The sequence below is a fragment of the Oryctolagus cuniculus genome, chromosome 7, assembly GCF_051225735.1.
Source record: "Oryctolagus cuniculus isolate XC-2025 breed Fujian yellow rabbit chromosome 7, ASM5122573v1, whole genome shotgun sequence".
Lineage (NCBI taxonomy): Eukaryota > Metazoa > Chordata > Mammalia > Lagomorpha > Leporidae > Oryctolagus > Oryctolagus cuniculus.
In genome coordinates this window covers 68,055,845-68,072,562 of record NC_142873.1, presented here as the reverse complement: position 1 = coordinate 68,072,562, position 16,718 = coordinate 68,055,845, and the positions used below count along the sequence as shown (strand labels likewise).

The 16,718-nt window shown below is 33.8% G+C and overlaps 1 protein-coding gene across 8 annotated transcripts in view; it reads right to left on the bottom strand.

Moving 5' to 3' along the window:
• The window catches only part of COL11A1 (collagen type XI alpha 1 chain), a 208,602-nt gene that overhangs the window by 23,107 nt on the left and 168,777 nt on the right, over nt 1–16,718 (bottom strand). For all 8 annotated transcript variants that reach the window (XM_008264806.5, XM_089337031.1, XM_089337028.1 and 5 more), the window contains 5 exons: nt 13,181–13,234; nt 12,676–12,783; nt 12,340–12,393; nt 11,698–11,751; nt 10,237–10,290 (listed from right to left, as the gene is read on the bottom strand). In XM_008264806.5, the coding sequence (XP_008263028.2) occupies nt 10,237–10,290; nt 11,698–11,751; nt 12,340–12,393; nt 12,676–12,783; nt 13,181–13,234 (324 nt within the window). The remainder of the gene's footprint in view (nt 1–10,236; nt 10,291–11,697; nt 11,752–12,339; nt 12,394–12,675; nt 12,784–13,180; nt 13,235–16,718) is intronic.

The following is a 16,718-nucleotide window of genomic DNA, read 5'->3' as shown; positions in this document are numbered from 1 at the left end:
AAATAATCTTTAATTTTTTTAAAAAAATATTAAAATAAAGCAAGATTAACACTACAAATTCTCAGATTATAACAATGTAAGGAAATATTAAGAGTAAAGTTTTTAAAGAAATGAAGAATTAAAATAGTAACCTGAATGTCTTCAGTTCTTTAATTAAAAAAAGATACATATTGATACAAATGATACCAGTCATTAAGATATGACAATAATAACTATTTGTGCACCCAACATAAGACCATCCAGATACATACAAAAATACTATTAGACTCAAAGAGACAGACTCTAGTGCATTAACAATGAGGGACTTCAACCCCACACTGCCATTAATGGACAAGTTATCTGGACAGAAATATCAACAAAGAAACATTGGAGTTGAATCACACTATTGAACAAATGAAACTAACAGACATCTGCAGAACATTTCACCCAACAGCTATAGAATATATATTTTTCTCCTCAGCACATGGATCTTTTTCTAGTATAGACTATATGTCATGTGGCAACCCAAGTGTTACTAAATTTAAAAAGACTGTAATTATGCCAAATATCTTTTCAGATCACAAAGGAATAAAAGTAGAAATAAACAAGAATAATAACAGAGTTACAAATACATGGATCCATATTACTTGCTAAGATTAAATAAATAATATATAAAAAATCTAAATAGATCCATAACAAGCAATGAAACGAAAACAGTAACTATGTCTCCAAACAGGCCTGGATTGTGGCACAGTGGGTAAAGCCGCCACCTGAAATGCTGGCATCACACATAGGTGCAGGATCGTGTCCTGGCTGCTCTGCCTAATGGCCTGGGTAAAGCAGTGGAAAATGACCCAAGTACTTCCACCCTTGCCACCCTTGTGGGAAGACCCGGATCGAGTTTCTGGCTCCTGCTTTGACCTGACTCAGTCCCAGCTGCTGCAGTCATTTGGAGAGTGAACCAGCAAAGGAAAGACTTCTCTCTCTTCTCCCTTTCTTTCTGTGACTCTTTCGAATAAAGAAATAAATCTTTTTTTTTTTTTCCTTTTTTTTTTTTTGACAGGCAGAGTGGACAGTGAGAGAGAGAGACAGAGAGAGAAAAGTCTTCCTTTTTGCCGTTGGTTCACCCTCCAATGGCCGCCGCTGCAGCCGGCGCACCGCGCTGATCCTGGCAGGAGCCAGGAGCCAGGTGCTTTTCCTGGTCTCCCATGGGGTGCAGGGCCCAAGCACCTGGGCCATCCTCCACTGCACTCCCTGGCCATAGCAGAGAGCTGGCCTGGAAGAGGGGCAACCGGGACAGAATCCGGCGCCCCAACAGGGACTCGAACCTGGTGTGCCGGCGCCGCAAGGTGGAGGATTAGCCTATTGAGCCACGGCGCCGGCTTAGAAATAAATCTTTTAAAAAACTCTCCCATCAAAGAAAAGTCCAGGACCTGAGGATTTTACCACTGAATTCTACAAAACATTCAAAGAGGAACTAACGCCATTATTTTTCAAAATATTCCAGAATATTGAAAAAGATGAAAGTCTGCCAAACTCTTTATGAAGTCAGCATCACTCTGATATTAAAAACAAGAAAGGCATAACATACAATAAAACTGCTCCAATATTTTCAATAAACATAAATGTAAAATTCTTAACAAAGTATTGGTAAACTAAAGCCAACAATAAATCAAAAAGATGAATATCAGTGTCCAGCAGGACTTATTCCAGAAATGCATCAGTGGTTCAACATTTAAAAATCGGAAATTTCATAAATCACACCAACAGAATGAAAAACAAAAATCACAGGATCATCTGAACAGATGTAGAGAAAACATTCTATAAAATTCAACATCCTTTCAAGATAAAAGCTCTCCAAAAATTAGGCATAGAAGCAACATATCTGAAAATTATAAAGGATATATAGGGCAAATGCAGGAACAGCCAATATTATATTTAACAGGGAAAAGTTGAAAAACAATTCTCCTCAGAGAATTACAGATCAAAAATCTGTAAGTAAGATCAGAAACTATGAAACTGCTGGAAAAATACATAGGGGAAACACTTCAAGACATTAGTATAAGTGAGGACTTCTTGGATAAGACCACAAAAGCACAGGCAACAAAGCAAAACTAGACAGATAAGATTATACCAACCTCAGAAACTTCTGTACAATGAAGGAAACAATCATTAGAATGAAGACACATCCAAAAGAATGAGAGAAAATATTTGCAAACTACTTATCCAACAAATGATTAACATGCAGAATAGATCAATAACAGAAAAACAAAGCAAAATCAACAGCAACAACAAAAAACCCAATCCTTTGAATAAATGGATATGGAACCTGGGCAGTTCTCAAAAGAAGAAACGCAAATGGTTAACAATATAAATTGCTTAATATTACTAGCCATCAAGAAAGTGCAAATTGAAGTAATGAGACATCACCTCGCTCTTGTCAAAAGGCAGAGAGTAATAAGTGCTAGCAAGAATGTGTAAAAAGGGGAACACTTGCAAAGAGTTGCTGGCAATGTAAAGTAGTGTAGCCTCTGTAGAAAAGAGTTGGGAGACTTCTTTAAAAACTAGGACTAGAACTGCCACATGATCCAGAAATACCATTACTTGGTATATACCCAAAAAACATGAATTCATTCTATCAAAGAGATACCTTCTCCTTGTTAATAGCAGCACAGCTCACAATAAGCAAAATATGGAATCAACCCAGGTGCCTATCATCACATGAACAGAAAAAGAAAATGTGTGTGTGTTTGTGTGTGTGTATGCACACATATACACAATGAAATACTATTCAGCCATAAAAAATGAAATCTTGTCATTTGCAGCAAAATGGATGGAACTAGGGGACATCATGTTGAGTGAGAAAAGCCACACAGAGAGACAAATATTACATGTTCTCCTTTATATGTAGCAGTAAAAATTGAAAAATAAATCTCATTAAAATCTGAGTATAGAATGTTGCATATTGGAGGCTGGGAGAGAGAGATAAAAGGTGTTTAAGTAAAAAAGAGGGAAGGTGGTTTTGACTTATTAATTGTGACAAAGATATTAACATGGGATATTAATATTAATAGCAGAAAATAGGTGAGGGGCATAGGTAAATTCTTTGTATTACTACCTCATAATTATTGTTTTGTAAATTTAAAAACATTCTAAAATATAATGTCAAAAAATAAACATACCAGTATTTCCCAGAACTATACTATACATGGGAAGTAAAACCAAAAATAAATAAAATTGAAACCCTAGTTCATGAAGTTTAATAATGATATAAAAATATCAATACAGTGTATTATAAAATAAGTTGAGATATTTGCACAACATAGGTGCACTGATCCAATGCATCAGTAGGGAAGGCTTCTAAAAATCAAATATATGTTTTGATTCTTATAGAATAGACAAATGAGGGATGGATATTTTCTTCTATACTTTATCTTCTGACCATTCACAAACAAGCATAACACCATATGGATGGAGAGTACAAGGTACTCTTCAGAGAACTGGTAGTATATCAGTCAATCTATTTAGCTAAGTCTCTGGGCATTTGTGTGTGTGCACTTGGTGAAATATCAGAGTGCAGGATTATGTAGTGGCTTGAGAGCTGAGAATGAAAGAGGGAAACTAGAGACAGGCAGGGAAACAAAGGTCTAGATTTTTTTTTAACATGAACAAAGTAAACTATGTCAATTTTAGTATGAGTTTTCTTTATCTTGGTAAACAGTTTCAAACATTACATGAGTAACCATTCTCATTTTCCACATTTAAAAAACATTAGAGCAGTACATTCCAAACAATATTAAAAATATTAACATTTAGACTATTAGCAAAGTAATGTTAAATAAATTTAACTCCAAATATTTCAGGACCATTACTATCCTTTTTGAAGTATGAATCTATTCTCTTTGTATAATTTGTAATCGTATAAAATTGAAATGCAGATCTTATGTTAATAATGACCTCAGGAAAAACAGGTTTTTTTTCAGATATTTTAAGTGGATTATTTCAATATATTTCTATCTATTGATTTACATAACAGGAATATTTCAAGCACCTTTGTGAAAGCAAATGTCTTAATTTGTATATGAATTAATAGTACATGTCAATAGTATATATAATACTATGTATGTATCTATGTACATACTTATGAACTATGAATGCATATATATTTGGTATGTACATATACATTTTATGAGATAATGGCATATGTGTGTGCATGTATATATAAGTTAAAATTTCATCCTTGTAGTAAGTTAGTAATATGTTATTTTGATTTTTTATTGTGAAAGTCCTTCTGCAATATGAGTTGAAATCTTTAAAGTTCCCTTTAGACTGGCATTGAGCACCTGTTCCTGTCCGTCTGCTCCACTTCCAATCCAGCTAATGCACCTGAGAAAGCAACAGAAGATGGCCCAAGTTCTTGGGCTGCTGAACCCACACAGGAGACCTATGCGGAGTTCCAGTCCTGGCCCAGCCCTGGCCATTGAGGCCATCTGGGAAGTGAATCAGCAGATGGAAGATTGAGCTCTTTCTCTCTCTCGCTCTCTGTCTCTGTCTCTACCTTCCTGTAACTCTGTATTTCAAGTGAAAATAAGTAAATCTTAAAAAAATTCTCTTTAAAATATGCACTTTCATATTATAATATTTAAATTATTCTAGTAGGCACTATATTATGTGTTTCTATAATAGGATATGGAAGTACTTCAAGGATAACTTGAATATTAAAATCCCATGGGCTGTTCAATCTTCTAGTACTTAGGAAATATGCCTTTATTCTCAAGTAGTACAAATGCATACCAGAAGATACATATAATACAAATGATAACTTAATTTTCCTACTTGTTCAATAACCACTAGAATGTTGTTTCTCAGTAACACAGCCATTCACAACATTCTGATCAATATTCTATTAGGAAGTCTTATTATCATTCACGTGTAAGATTCACTCAGAAAAAAGGGATAATACCTTGAGCACATTTTCAGTCATTGATATTTACTCTGTGAGGTATTTTAGAAACATTATAATGGCTCTATTTTCTACTGCCTCCAATGCAGGGAAACTAAGGATAGGAGAAATGTTAATTTCTACAAAACATATACAAGGCTTACTTAAGACCATATATTCTAGATTAATTAAAAGGAAGTAAATTGTAAGGAAATTCAATATTCATTCAAGTCATGAACTTGTTCGTGAGACATTATGATTATTGTGTAGGAATATGTTTTTGTTATTCTCTCCCAAGTTATATTAAATTGATACTGCATCAGATCTTGCTGCCCACCATCTGAATTCAAATGTGTGTGGAAACAGACTTATCAAGTGACAAATTTTCTCTACACTGTACTCTTTTTTTTGTTTGTTTTTTGTTTGTTTTTCTTTGCTGGAAAATTATCAGCATTGACATTTTAAAAATTTTATTTAAGGAATATACAAATTTAGGAATATTTACATTGTACTCTTAGTGGATTAAATAATTTGTGTTCACCCAGTGCAAAAACAAAGTGAGCTTACACAGATACAGTACTTTTAAGTTCCCACTTATTTCCTTTTCACTTAACACTCAGTTTTCACATTATTGTTTCTCAAACTCATTATAAATCTCTACTGTTTTACTAACTCATTTGTAAATGAATTTTTCATAAATTTAAATTTTTTTCTTCTCTTTTGGCAATAGTCCTCACAGGAAAACCCTTTACTATGTATGCTACATTAATTTAAAAAATGAATAAATAATATGAATAACAATTTCAACAGAACCATAATACACTGTACTTTCTAGACTTTTTTAGATGTGCAATAGTTCATTATTGATCATTGCAAAACTCTGACAAAGCAAAATTCAATAGTTCATTATTGATCAAAACTCTGACAAAGCAAAATTCAGCAATAAGTAAAATTGTCTCTTATAAAATTGCTATGAATTTATTGTTAATGAATTTTCCCCTAACACAAATCTGAAATTAGAAGAAAACATTTTAATTCTCCTTTTATTTACTGTATTTAATAATAAATTAATGATATATAATTCCTTAATTTGAAACCCTTATTCAATGTTAATAGCACACATTCATTGAGTTGCTGAAAAATTCAGGGTTGGCACCTTAAATATAACTTTTGTTATTTAGTTTAGTCCTCAGTCTATCCTTAAGAATTAGTGCTGGGCCGGCGCCGCGGCTCACTAGGCTAATCCTCCTCCTTGCGGCGCTGGCACACCGGGTTCTAGTCCAGGTTGGGGCGCCGGATTCTGTCCCGGTTGCCCCTCTTCCAGGCCAGCTCTCTGCTGTGGCCAGGGAGTGCAGTGGAGGATGGCCCACTTGGGCCCTGCACTCCATGGGAGACCAGGAGAAGCACCTGGTTCCTGCCATCGGATCAGCACAGTGCGCCAGCTGCAGCACGCCAGCCATGGCGGCCATTGGAGGGTGAACCAACGGCAAAGGAAGACCTTTCTCTCTGTCTCTCTCTCTCACTATCCACTCTGCCTGTCAAAAAAAAAAAAAAAAAAAAAAAAAAAAAAAAAAAAAAAAAGATTTAGTGCTTAGTTCCATTTTATAAATGTAAAGATGGAGATTCGAATAAATTAACATCCTATGTTACAATTTTTGGTAGCAAAACAAGGATTTGAAATTAGATCTGAGGGCCAGCACTGTGGCTTAGTAACTTAAGCCTCTGCCTGTGGCATCCCTTTTAGCCACCGGTTCAAGTCTTGGCTGCTCCTCTTCCAATCCAGGTCTCTGCTAATGGCCTGGGAAAGCAGTAGAAGACGGTCCAAGTGTTTGGGCCCCTGTACCCACATGGGAGACCTGGAAGACGCTCCTGGCTCCTGGCTTCAGACCAGCCCAGCTCCCGCAGTTGCACCCATTTGGGGAGTGATCCAGCAGATAGATGGAAGACCTCTCTTTCTGTCTCTCCCTCTCTCTGTCTGTATCTGCCTCTCAAATAAATAAATAAATCTTAAAAATAAATGAAATTAGATCTGTCTCCAAAGCAACAGCATTCTGTATTAGTTCGTGCTGATATTAAGATCCAAACAATGTTTGTTTATAGGTTGCAAAAGACCTAAGAAAATAATTTGTTTCCTTTTATCTTTTTCTAAAGCTAAGCCACCTATCTGTTTAAATTAAGGTAGAAATCACAGCAAATTAACTAGCTTTGTTTAACTTAATTTCAAAGTGTGAAAGCATTAATTGATATTATAAATCAAAGCAAATCATAGTTTTACTAACAAGAATGTTGACATTACAGCAATTATTCATGCCACTGAAATACATTTTATTTTGGTGAAAAAATAGTTTATTGTGTAAAATAGATAAAAATCAATTAAATTAATGTAAGAAACAATTGAACACATTTTGTTAAGTACTTTCATGTTAGATTTAACAATGTCATATTTTAGAAGAGGAAAATTTGCTTAATAGTGCTCAATCTTGCTGAGCTACAGTTGATTTTTCTGCTTCATGAAAGCTACCTGAGTAATTTACATATTATGTTTCCAATATGCTATCATACCGGCCATGACACCGGCCCTCCCTGATTTCTACACCCATCTTTTCATATACTTACATATTGTGGGGCATTTGTATCAAATGCTTTTTCGCATCTTTGGCTGCTTTTTTTTCTGTTGGGTTATTTCGTTCATAATGTATAAATAAAATCTTAGGTATTCTGAAATATTATTCTTTGCATATTTTCTTCATGTTAGAAATATTTTTTTTGCTTCAGGGCCAACTTTATAGCACAAATAGTTCAACCATTGCTAGCAATGCCAGTATTCCATATCAGAGTGTCTGATTCCTGGCTGCTGTGTTTCTAATCCAGTTTCCTCCTAATGTGTCTAGGAAGGCAATGGAAGATGGACCAAGTACTTGGGCACCTGCAACCCTGTGGGAGACCCACTTGAAATTCCTGGCTCCTGGTTCAGCCTGGCCTAGCCCTGGCTGTTGCAGTCATTTAGAAAGTAAACCAGAGGATGGGAGATTCTCTCTCTCCTTCTCTCTCTCTCTTCTCTCTCTCTCTTGCTCATGCTCTGTGTCTCAATTAAATAAATACTTTAAAAATATATTTACTCCTAATTGCATCTTTACAATGTCTTTAGTAGTTTTGGATAAATATACCAAAATTTTATTGTCATATATTTGATACATCAATCTTTTCCTTTCTGGTAAAACCTATGTGATCAGACTTTATGAGTAGAGTTCGTATATTAGGCTGGAAGATCAAAAATTTCTGCTAAAAGATACCAAAATTTTCCTTTCTTAATTATGATTATAAAACAATAAGAATTGGCTGGCAAGATCACTAGGCTAATCCTCCACCTGTGGCGCCGGCACCCCGGGTTCTAGTCCCAGTTAGGGTGCCAGGTTCTGTCCCAGTTGCTCCTCTTCCAGTCCAGATCTCTGCTGTGGCCCGGGAAAGCAGTGGAGGATGGCCCAAGTGCTTGGGCCCTGCACCCACATGGGAGACCAGGAGGAAGCACCTGGCTCCTGGCTTCGGATCGGCGCAGTGCACTGGCCGTGGTGGCCATTTGGGTGGTGAACCAACAGAAAAAGGAAAACCTTTCTCTCTGTCTCTCTCTCTCTCTCACTGTCTAACTCTGCCTGTCCAAAAAAAAAAAAAAAATAATAATAATAATTAATTTTATTAATGGAAATACATAAGGTATTTATGTATAGGTAAGTAGATTTCCCACATAGAAAATCTATTTACCTAGCACATTTTTCATTTATTTACACAAACTTAATTGATGTATGTCAAAGTTGTGACAAATGAAGTGTATATGTGTATATAGGGTCTTTTCTGTGCTCTTTCTTCAAAGAGAAAAACTATTTGTATAAACATTCTATTTTTACTTTGCAAATATACTTTATTCCTCATTTGCTATCCATCTCATTAATGTTTAAATATTTTAATTTGCTTTTATATTTATGAGAGAAAGAAGGAGAGGGAAAGGGATAAAGACAGAGTTCTCATCTGGTGGTACACTTCCCAAATGCCCACAATAGCAGAGGCTATGTCAGTGTTCAAGGTAAAAGCCAGGAGCTTAGTCTTCATGGATGGCAGGGACTCAACCTCTGCTACCTCCTGAGGTCTATACTGGCAGGAAATTGGAATCAGAAGTCAGAGCTAGAAATCAAAACCAAGTATGCTGATGTAGGAAGCAGGAATCTGATGTGGGAAGCTATGATTAAAACCCACTTCCTCAACATTTTAATTTTTTTCCAAGATTTCTTTCTAATTTTAATCAAGAAAATTAACTATAATGTCTAATTGGAAATAGTGGTAGGGAAGTATGTATCATGTGTTTCCCATCATCCACTTGAAATTGATGATTAAATCTAAAGAAGCAATTTACTAATTCTTTATAATTTTCTAAAACTATGGTAATCTTGTTTTGCTCTATGCTCTTAAAGAAACAAATAATTAAAACTTTTTGAGTGTATATTATGTTTCCAATATACTATCATATAATGTTTTATTATAACTAATTATTTCTAATAAATGAAAAAAATTTACTCTTGTTTTGAAAGAAAAAAATTAGAATCAAAAATTAATGTTCTAAAGTTAAATATCAATGAAGTAGCAAAAGTAGAGTTTCAAAGTCATGTGTGAATAGCTAAGAAAGCAAACAGATTTCCACTACCCAACACTGCCTAACTACTGTGGAAGAGAGGTATAACATGTGTTGACTTTTCCATGACATTTTCTCAATTCTACAATTCTATGTGGGTCTTTCTAGAAGTTTGAGTGACTCATTACTATTATAATTATTGATAACACTTATTAGAAAGCCTTAAATTAAGCATTATATATTGTTATAATTAAAATGAAAAACGTTATATTTACTAGCAAGATTTAAATATTAGTAAATATGAATATAAGCATTTTGAAATTTGTTATTAGTAACAATAGCATCAATATTAGCTATTATGTAGGAAAACTGATAACAAATAATTATATGCTTTAAGCTGATAATGTACACCAGGAGTTGATATTTAGGATTTTTTTCCTAAAAATTTGATGAAATCTAAGTACAGAGTAGTGAAAAAATTCATAAGCAAAAGCTTTTATTCTCATTTTTATTGTGATAGTGAAAAGGTAAAGTACATTCTATTTTGATAAATATTTTGACACTTCTAAGAAATCATCCTCTTTGACTTACAGTATTTTTCAACATTCCTGGAGTCTATGTACAACATTATGTAAGTTTACACACATGGTGGATAATGAGCAGATGTTTCAAATAAAGCATGAAAGACACTTACTCTTTTTCCAGGAGGACCTGGTGGGCCAGCCTCACCAGATGGACCAGGAGGACCCTAAACAATGCGAAAAGCATGCTTTAAGAATGTGGGTATAATTTCATGGTCTACAAAATTTTTTTAAAATCTGTACATAAACCAACCTTCTTTCCTAATTTCCTTACATCTATATATTTTTTGGAAAAATCTCAGCTCCATATATATCTAAACTTCCTGTAGATTTCTATAACTAGAGTTAATAAATTTCTATGCTAAATTTTCATAACAAAATAAAAGCAAATCAAATTCCTTCTATATAACACTATGTCCTTGTAGTAATTTTAATTGGCATCTGGCATGCATCCAACTATACTAATTAATAGAATCATATGGTTAATAATGCTATGTTATTTCATAAATTTGTTAAGTCATAAAACTATTACCTCCTAATTCCTTCTTGTATTACACTAGAATTTTCATGCCAACTTGTTATTATTTTCGGGACATAATCCACATGTTTTCTCTTACTTATAGAGTAAGTCCGTATCTGTCACTGCACATACTCACTGGGGATAGCTCTGCAGACAAAATTGTGCTAGGGATGTAGTTGTTTTAGGCAGTTTAATTAAATATCTTCCCTTAATTCCTCCCTACATAAATAATTATGGTCAAGGCAATCCCAAGTAGAGGACAAAAAAAAGGCAAAAACTATGCTGAATTCATCTAGGTTCATAATTGAAAGAATGCAAGCTAATAACTTGGCCTTGTTCTGTTAGTTTTGTTTTTAAACTAATTTTTAAATTGAACACAGATTAATAACTAAATTTTTATATGGCATGCTTTGGCTACATTTTTCATTACAAAGGGTGCATATCTTAGGGGTCTTCAAAAAGCTCATGGAAAAATGAATGTTATGAAATAATTATATATTGATTTTAGAATATGTGGAACCAAAAACTATCTTGTAATTATATTTTTCCACAGATTTTTGAAATAGTTACATTTCTTAATTCATATCAAGTAAGGAATATTCTTTTACTTATTATTTATAAAAAGGGAACAAACTTCATGCATTTCTTACATACAATTTTAAGAGCATAATACTTCCCACCCTACATTCCCATAACCCCTCACTCCTTCTTTTCCTATTTGCCTTTTATTTTTCACAATAACATACTATCAATTTTCTTTATAATCAAAGCTTAAACCTCCACTAAACACAGAATTAAAATAGGCAGTAAGTAGAAAAACCACTGACCCTCAAAAGATCAGACAAGAGATGTAAACAATAGTCACATCTCAAAATGTCAATTTCCCTCAGGCACAATGGGTTTTTAAACTGAAAGTCAAATATTTCTGATGATTCTCTCAGAAAAAAAATTGTGTATGTACAGAGATGTGGTCTTGGAACACTGATAATTTCAGTTATTTCTTTAAAAGGTTTGACACTATGAAAAGATTAAAAATGATGAGCATCCAGCTTACCGGTTGTCCAGGATCTCCGTCTTCACCCTTGTCACCACCAACACCATCTTGTCCCTATAATGGGTACCAGAAAATGAACCAAGATGTTCCTCACTATTAATTCACTTTTATCATAGAAAAAAATGCATGATACACTATCTTCATGTGTTTAGGAGATAAATTATTGTCACATAGGATAATACAATAATTATAATCATTTGGTTTCTCTGAAGGAATGAGTTGCCTCTCAGTCTCACCATAAAGATTTGTGAAACTGCTATTGTATCATACTGAAAGTACAGTATGCTCCTGATATCAGGAAAGAAGATGTAATTAATTATAAGGGGAGTGAATTCTTTTACAATGGACACAGATCGTGCAATCTGAAAAAGGATTAGTATTATAGAAGAGGATAGAGAAACCCAAAGATCCTAAAACTTTAAAACAGTTATTTTGCTACTCAGACATTTTGAACAACTCAACAAAATCTGGAAAATTAATCCAAATGAAGAGGGTAGTCAATGCAATGTAGATCCCCAACTATAGCTTTGATTTTTACAACGTAGCTGTGGTTACTGTTTCGGTTTTCTTTTTTCTTGTTGGCAATAGTGATATGGGAACATCCCGACTGAAATAATTCCTTCACTGTTTCACGACACTTACTGCAGGTCCAGGCTCCCCAGGAGGACCAGGATCTCCAGGAAAACCAACGGGACCCTAGAAGCATGAGTTTAAAGGAAAAGAAACATATGAAACATGAATTCTTATAAAAGTATGTATTCTGAAGTTTAAGAGGTTAAAGTATGGGAAAGCTTAGTGAAAATATTTCTCCAGAAATTTTCTAAACAATGAAATCAACTGAAAATGTTTACGAATATCTGACATCATGAAGAGTTACTTTCTTCAACTATGAACAAGAGTGTGATTTCTCTTCTTTCCACAAAATCTCAAAGGTGATTTTGACCTGAAAGACATTTTAGAGGGTACCAAATCACTCACCGGATTACCCTTGGGACCATCATCACCTGGAGGCCCCTTAGCACCAGGAGGTCCCGCAGCACCAGGCGGACCAGCTTCTCCCTTCTCTCCTCTTTCTCCTTTGGGGCCCTACACAATGTGAGGAAAAGCACAGAAAATTCAGTCCAGTTTTAACTAGTCTATGTTAGAATAATCCAGTCCAATATAATCATACAATTCATAAAGGCTGATTTGAGATGGCAGGGATATTTGTTTATATTCTCATTGGTGGACTGCCCTTAAACAGCAAACTGCTCGTAGTTTTAATGCTCTCACTTATGCAAATGAGATCAGGTGATTTTTTTTTAAATTTTTAAGCAAATCAAAAAAGTTATTAAAAATGATGTCCTGCAATGATAATTATTTTTAATGAGTTAAAGAAGGAAAATAAAGCTGATTACAGCTAAGAGTTAAATTATATGTTTACAGTGCTGCAAAATCAGTCTACATCAATAACATCTGACATTGATAATAAGCTAGCACTTACGCCTGAGCCTGCTTCCCCAGGAGGCCCTGGGTTCCCAGCTTCTCCAGGTTCACCCTTAAAAAGAAAAAAATCAAGTGAGGACTAGCACATAGACATGATGCTTTGTGTTTATAAAAGACCATACTATTCTAGAGGAACCCTTAAATTATATTGTTTGAAAAACTTTAATAAGGAAAAGGCACTTTTGTATCATCGCCTCAATACTTTTATCTCTGAGGAGACAGAAACAGGTTTGATGAGACAGTTCCCATAGGTAAATTAATAGCTTGTACATTTCCCCAAATGACCAATGAATCATTTTAACAGACATTTGCACACCGCCTAACAAATTATGTGTTTGTGCAGCATAATATGCACATTATAATCAAATTTAATTAAACAACTGCAAATTGTTTTCATTAAAATACGAATTCACTTGGTAATATAACAAATCAGCAAATAATTTGGTATGTCAATATGCCTATAGAATATGTTTAGGAAACATTTAAAGAAAATAGAGACAACAGACTAATTATGAGAGCACTTGAGTACTAAATTAAAAATGATCCGTTTGAGCACATATATTGTATAAATTAGATACCATTATAATTTTTTGTGTAGATACTGAAGGCTATTTTTTGTTTGGTAGACTAACAAATGCATCTTCTAGACTAGTAGACATTAGCTAGGAAAGTCTGTCACTAATGTCTCACACTCAGAAATGAGTAAGAATATAATCTTATTCAAGTAATAATTTAACTAAAGTAGTATAGTACATTCATGCACAGTTTCTCCACTCACAATCAGTGGTTCTTAGCAATTCTCAAATGCAATTGTTCTAAAATGAAAAAAAAAGTGAGGCCTAATTTTTTAAAAAATTTAATCCTGCTATTTCCAACATTTCTGGTACAAACTCATTACTTTTAAATTGATTTAAAATTTATCTCATAAATAGAAAAATAATTACAGAGTGGAGACTATTTTGTGTACTTAATATTTTTACTCTTTAAGTATATGCACATACTGTTACTTCCTGAATTACCAGCATAATGATAGAAGATATCAGCTACTTTCTAGGACTATTACCAGTATTGCTATATATGACAAATATTTCCTAAAATATGGCATTTACAATATTTATAAAGAAAGGAATCACTCAGCTATTTTAGGATTATGGAATGATAGACTAACATTTTAATGAGTTATTATTCACAAATTTGAAGTGAAAGTAACTCGGCATTCAAATAAATTACAAAATATTCATATTAAACACTTTATATAAGGAGTAACTGCAATATTTATTTATAAATACAGGAAACATTGAGCACATGTACAGAATATTTTCTAATGAACCACATTGAATATCTCAGGGCATTATCACAGACAGAAATTGAGGAGAAATAGATACAATTTCTTTAGTCTCCCCTTATGTATTTTGTCAATATTGTTTCATCTTTGTGAACTAGAAACTTTAACTTATAGAGATTCTGCAACAATTATTTCCATTTTTAAGTGGGGAAATGATACAAAGAGATGGGTTTAAATAACTAGAAATATAAGGATAGGCTTTTTACTATAAAAATTCTTAATTTTAGTTATGATATAATAATATTCGTTGCCCAACATGTATATGTGAAAACTATTTGCATATGAGAATCATGTATGTGCAAAATACACATCAATTACTTAAGACGAAATTAACATTATCTAAAAATGCCTAATCCCAGGGCCAGAATTGTGGCATAGCAGATAAAGTTGCTGCCTATGATGCAGGAAGGCCATATGGGCATGTCCTGACTGTCCTGTCCGTTCCACTTCTGATTCAGCGAAGACAGCCCAAGTATTTGGGCCCCTGTCACCCACATGGGAGACCAGGTTAAAGCTTCAGACTCCTGGCTTAGGCATAGCTCAGCAATGGCCTTTGCAGTCACCTGAGGAGTGAACCAGTGGATATAAGATTTCTCTTTCTGTCTCTCCCTCTTTTTCTAAACACTAACTTTCAAAATAAATAAACAAATCTTTTTTTAAAAAAATGCTTCATTTCAATTATTTTAAAAGCAGATGTATAGTATTACAAATAAATTAGATATTGTAACAAGACTATATTATATAAATTAAATTTGTTTATAGCAACAACAAAGCTATATAGTACTCATTCTAATAATATTTGATATAGATTTTATGATACTGATTTAGAATATGAAAAAAGAATCAGATTATTAAGTTGTCATTACTTATGCTATAACCATTTGACACAAGTCTAAAATAAATTAGTTAAGGTAAAGGAAAATAAAGGGAAAATTTATTAGTCTATGTTATCAGAGTTATAAAATATACCTTAAGGTATAAATATATCTTAAGGAAATATCTTGAGGCATTTCCTAGATTTAAGGAACTGACTGAAGTACAAAAACCACCTATAATAAATATGCTTTACATGAAAAACAGATTAAATATAATTAAATGAAATGCATCATGAATAAAATATATTGGCTTTTGGGCTTTTGTTTGTTCATTTGTTTCACTATTAGTGGCGACACATTTTCCAATGTAGAAATAAAGATGCATTCATCCAGCATTAAAATGATGCCAGAGACTCATAGATTGGCAGATGTCCTAAACAGCACTCTGGCCTCAGAATCAGCCCTTAAGGCACTCGGATTGGGCTAAAAAGCCCATTAGAGTATTTCAGGCATGGAAAGCCAAGACACTATGGCAAACAAACAAACAAAAAAAAAAACCTAAATGAAAGATCTCTGTGACTGAGATCCCAATAGAAAGAACGGGTCATCAAAGAAGGAGGTAACTTTCTCTGAAGGGAGGAGAGAACTTCCACTTTGACTATGACCTTGTCTAACATCAGAGTTGGCAAACTCCAGGCGTCCATAGCCTTGGAAACTCCTGACAAGAGCCTAGGGTGATTACTGACGCCATAAACAAGAGTGTCAATTGTTAAATCAACAACAGGAGTCATTGTGCACTTACTCCCCATGTAGGATCTCTGTCCTTAATGTGTTGTACAATGTGAATTAATGATATAACTAGTACTGAAACAGTATTTTACACTTTGTGTTTCTGTGTGGGTGTAAACTGTTGAAATCTTTACTTAATATATACTAAACTGATCTTCTGTATATAAAGATAATTGAAAATGAATCTTGATGTGAATGGGATGGGAGAAGGAGTGGGAGATGGGAGGGTTGCGGGTGGGAGAGAAGTTATGGGGGGGAAAAGCCGCTATACCAAAAGCTGTACTTTGGAAATTTATATTTATTAAATAAAAGTTAAAAAAAAAGATGATGCCAGAAATTTGTAATTCTTAGCCCAAATTTTAAATAAAAGAGTAAGGTTAGACATTATTTTTATATCCTGCTATCTGTCACAAAGTTTCAAAAAGGAAAGAAGTAAAATTAAAACCCTATTTTTTTATTTTAGCAAATTTCAATTCAGGTACATCATACATAAGAGTTACGTCACCAATCTGACTGAATCATTCTCCTAAGATTCAAACTTGGGAAAATATTGCTACATATGCTTTGAACTAAATGGTAATAGGGTT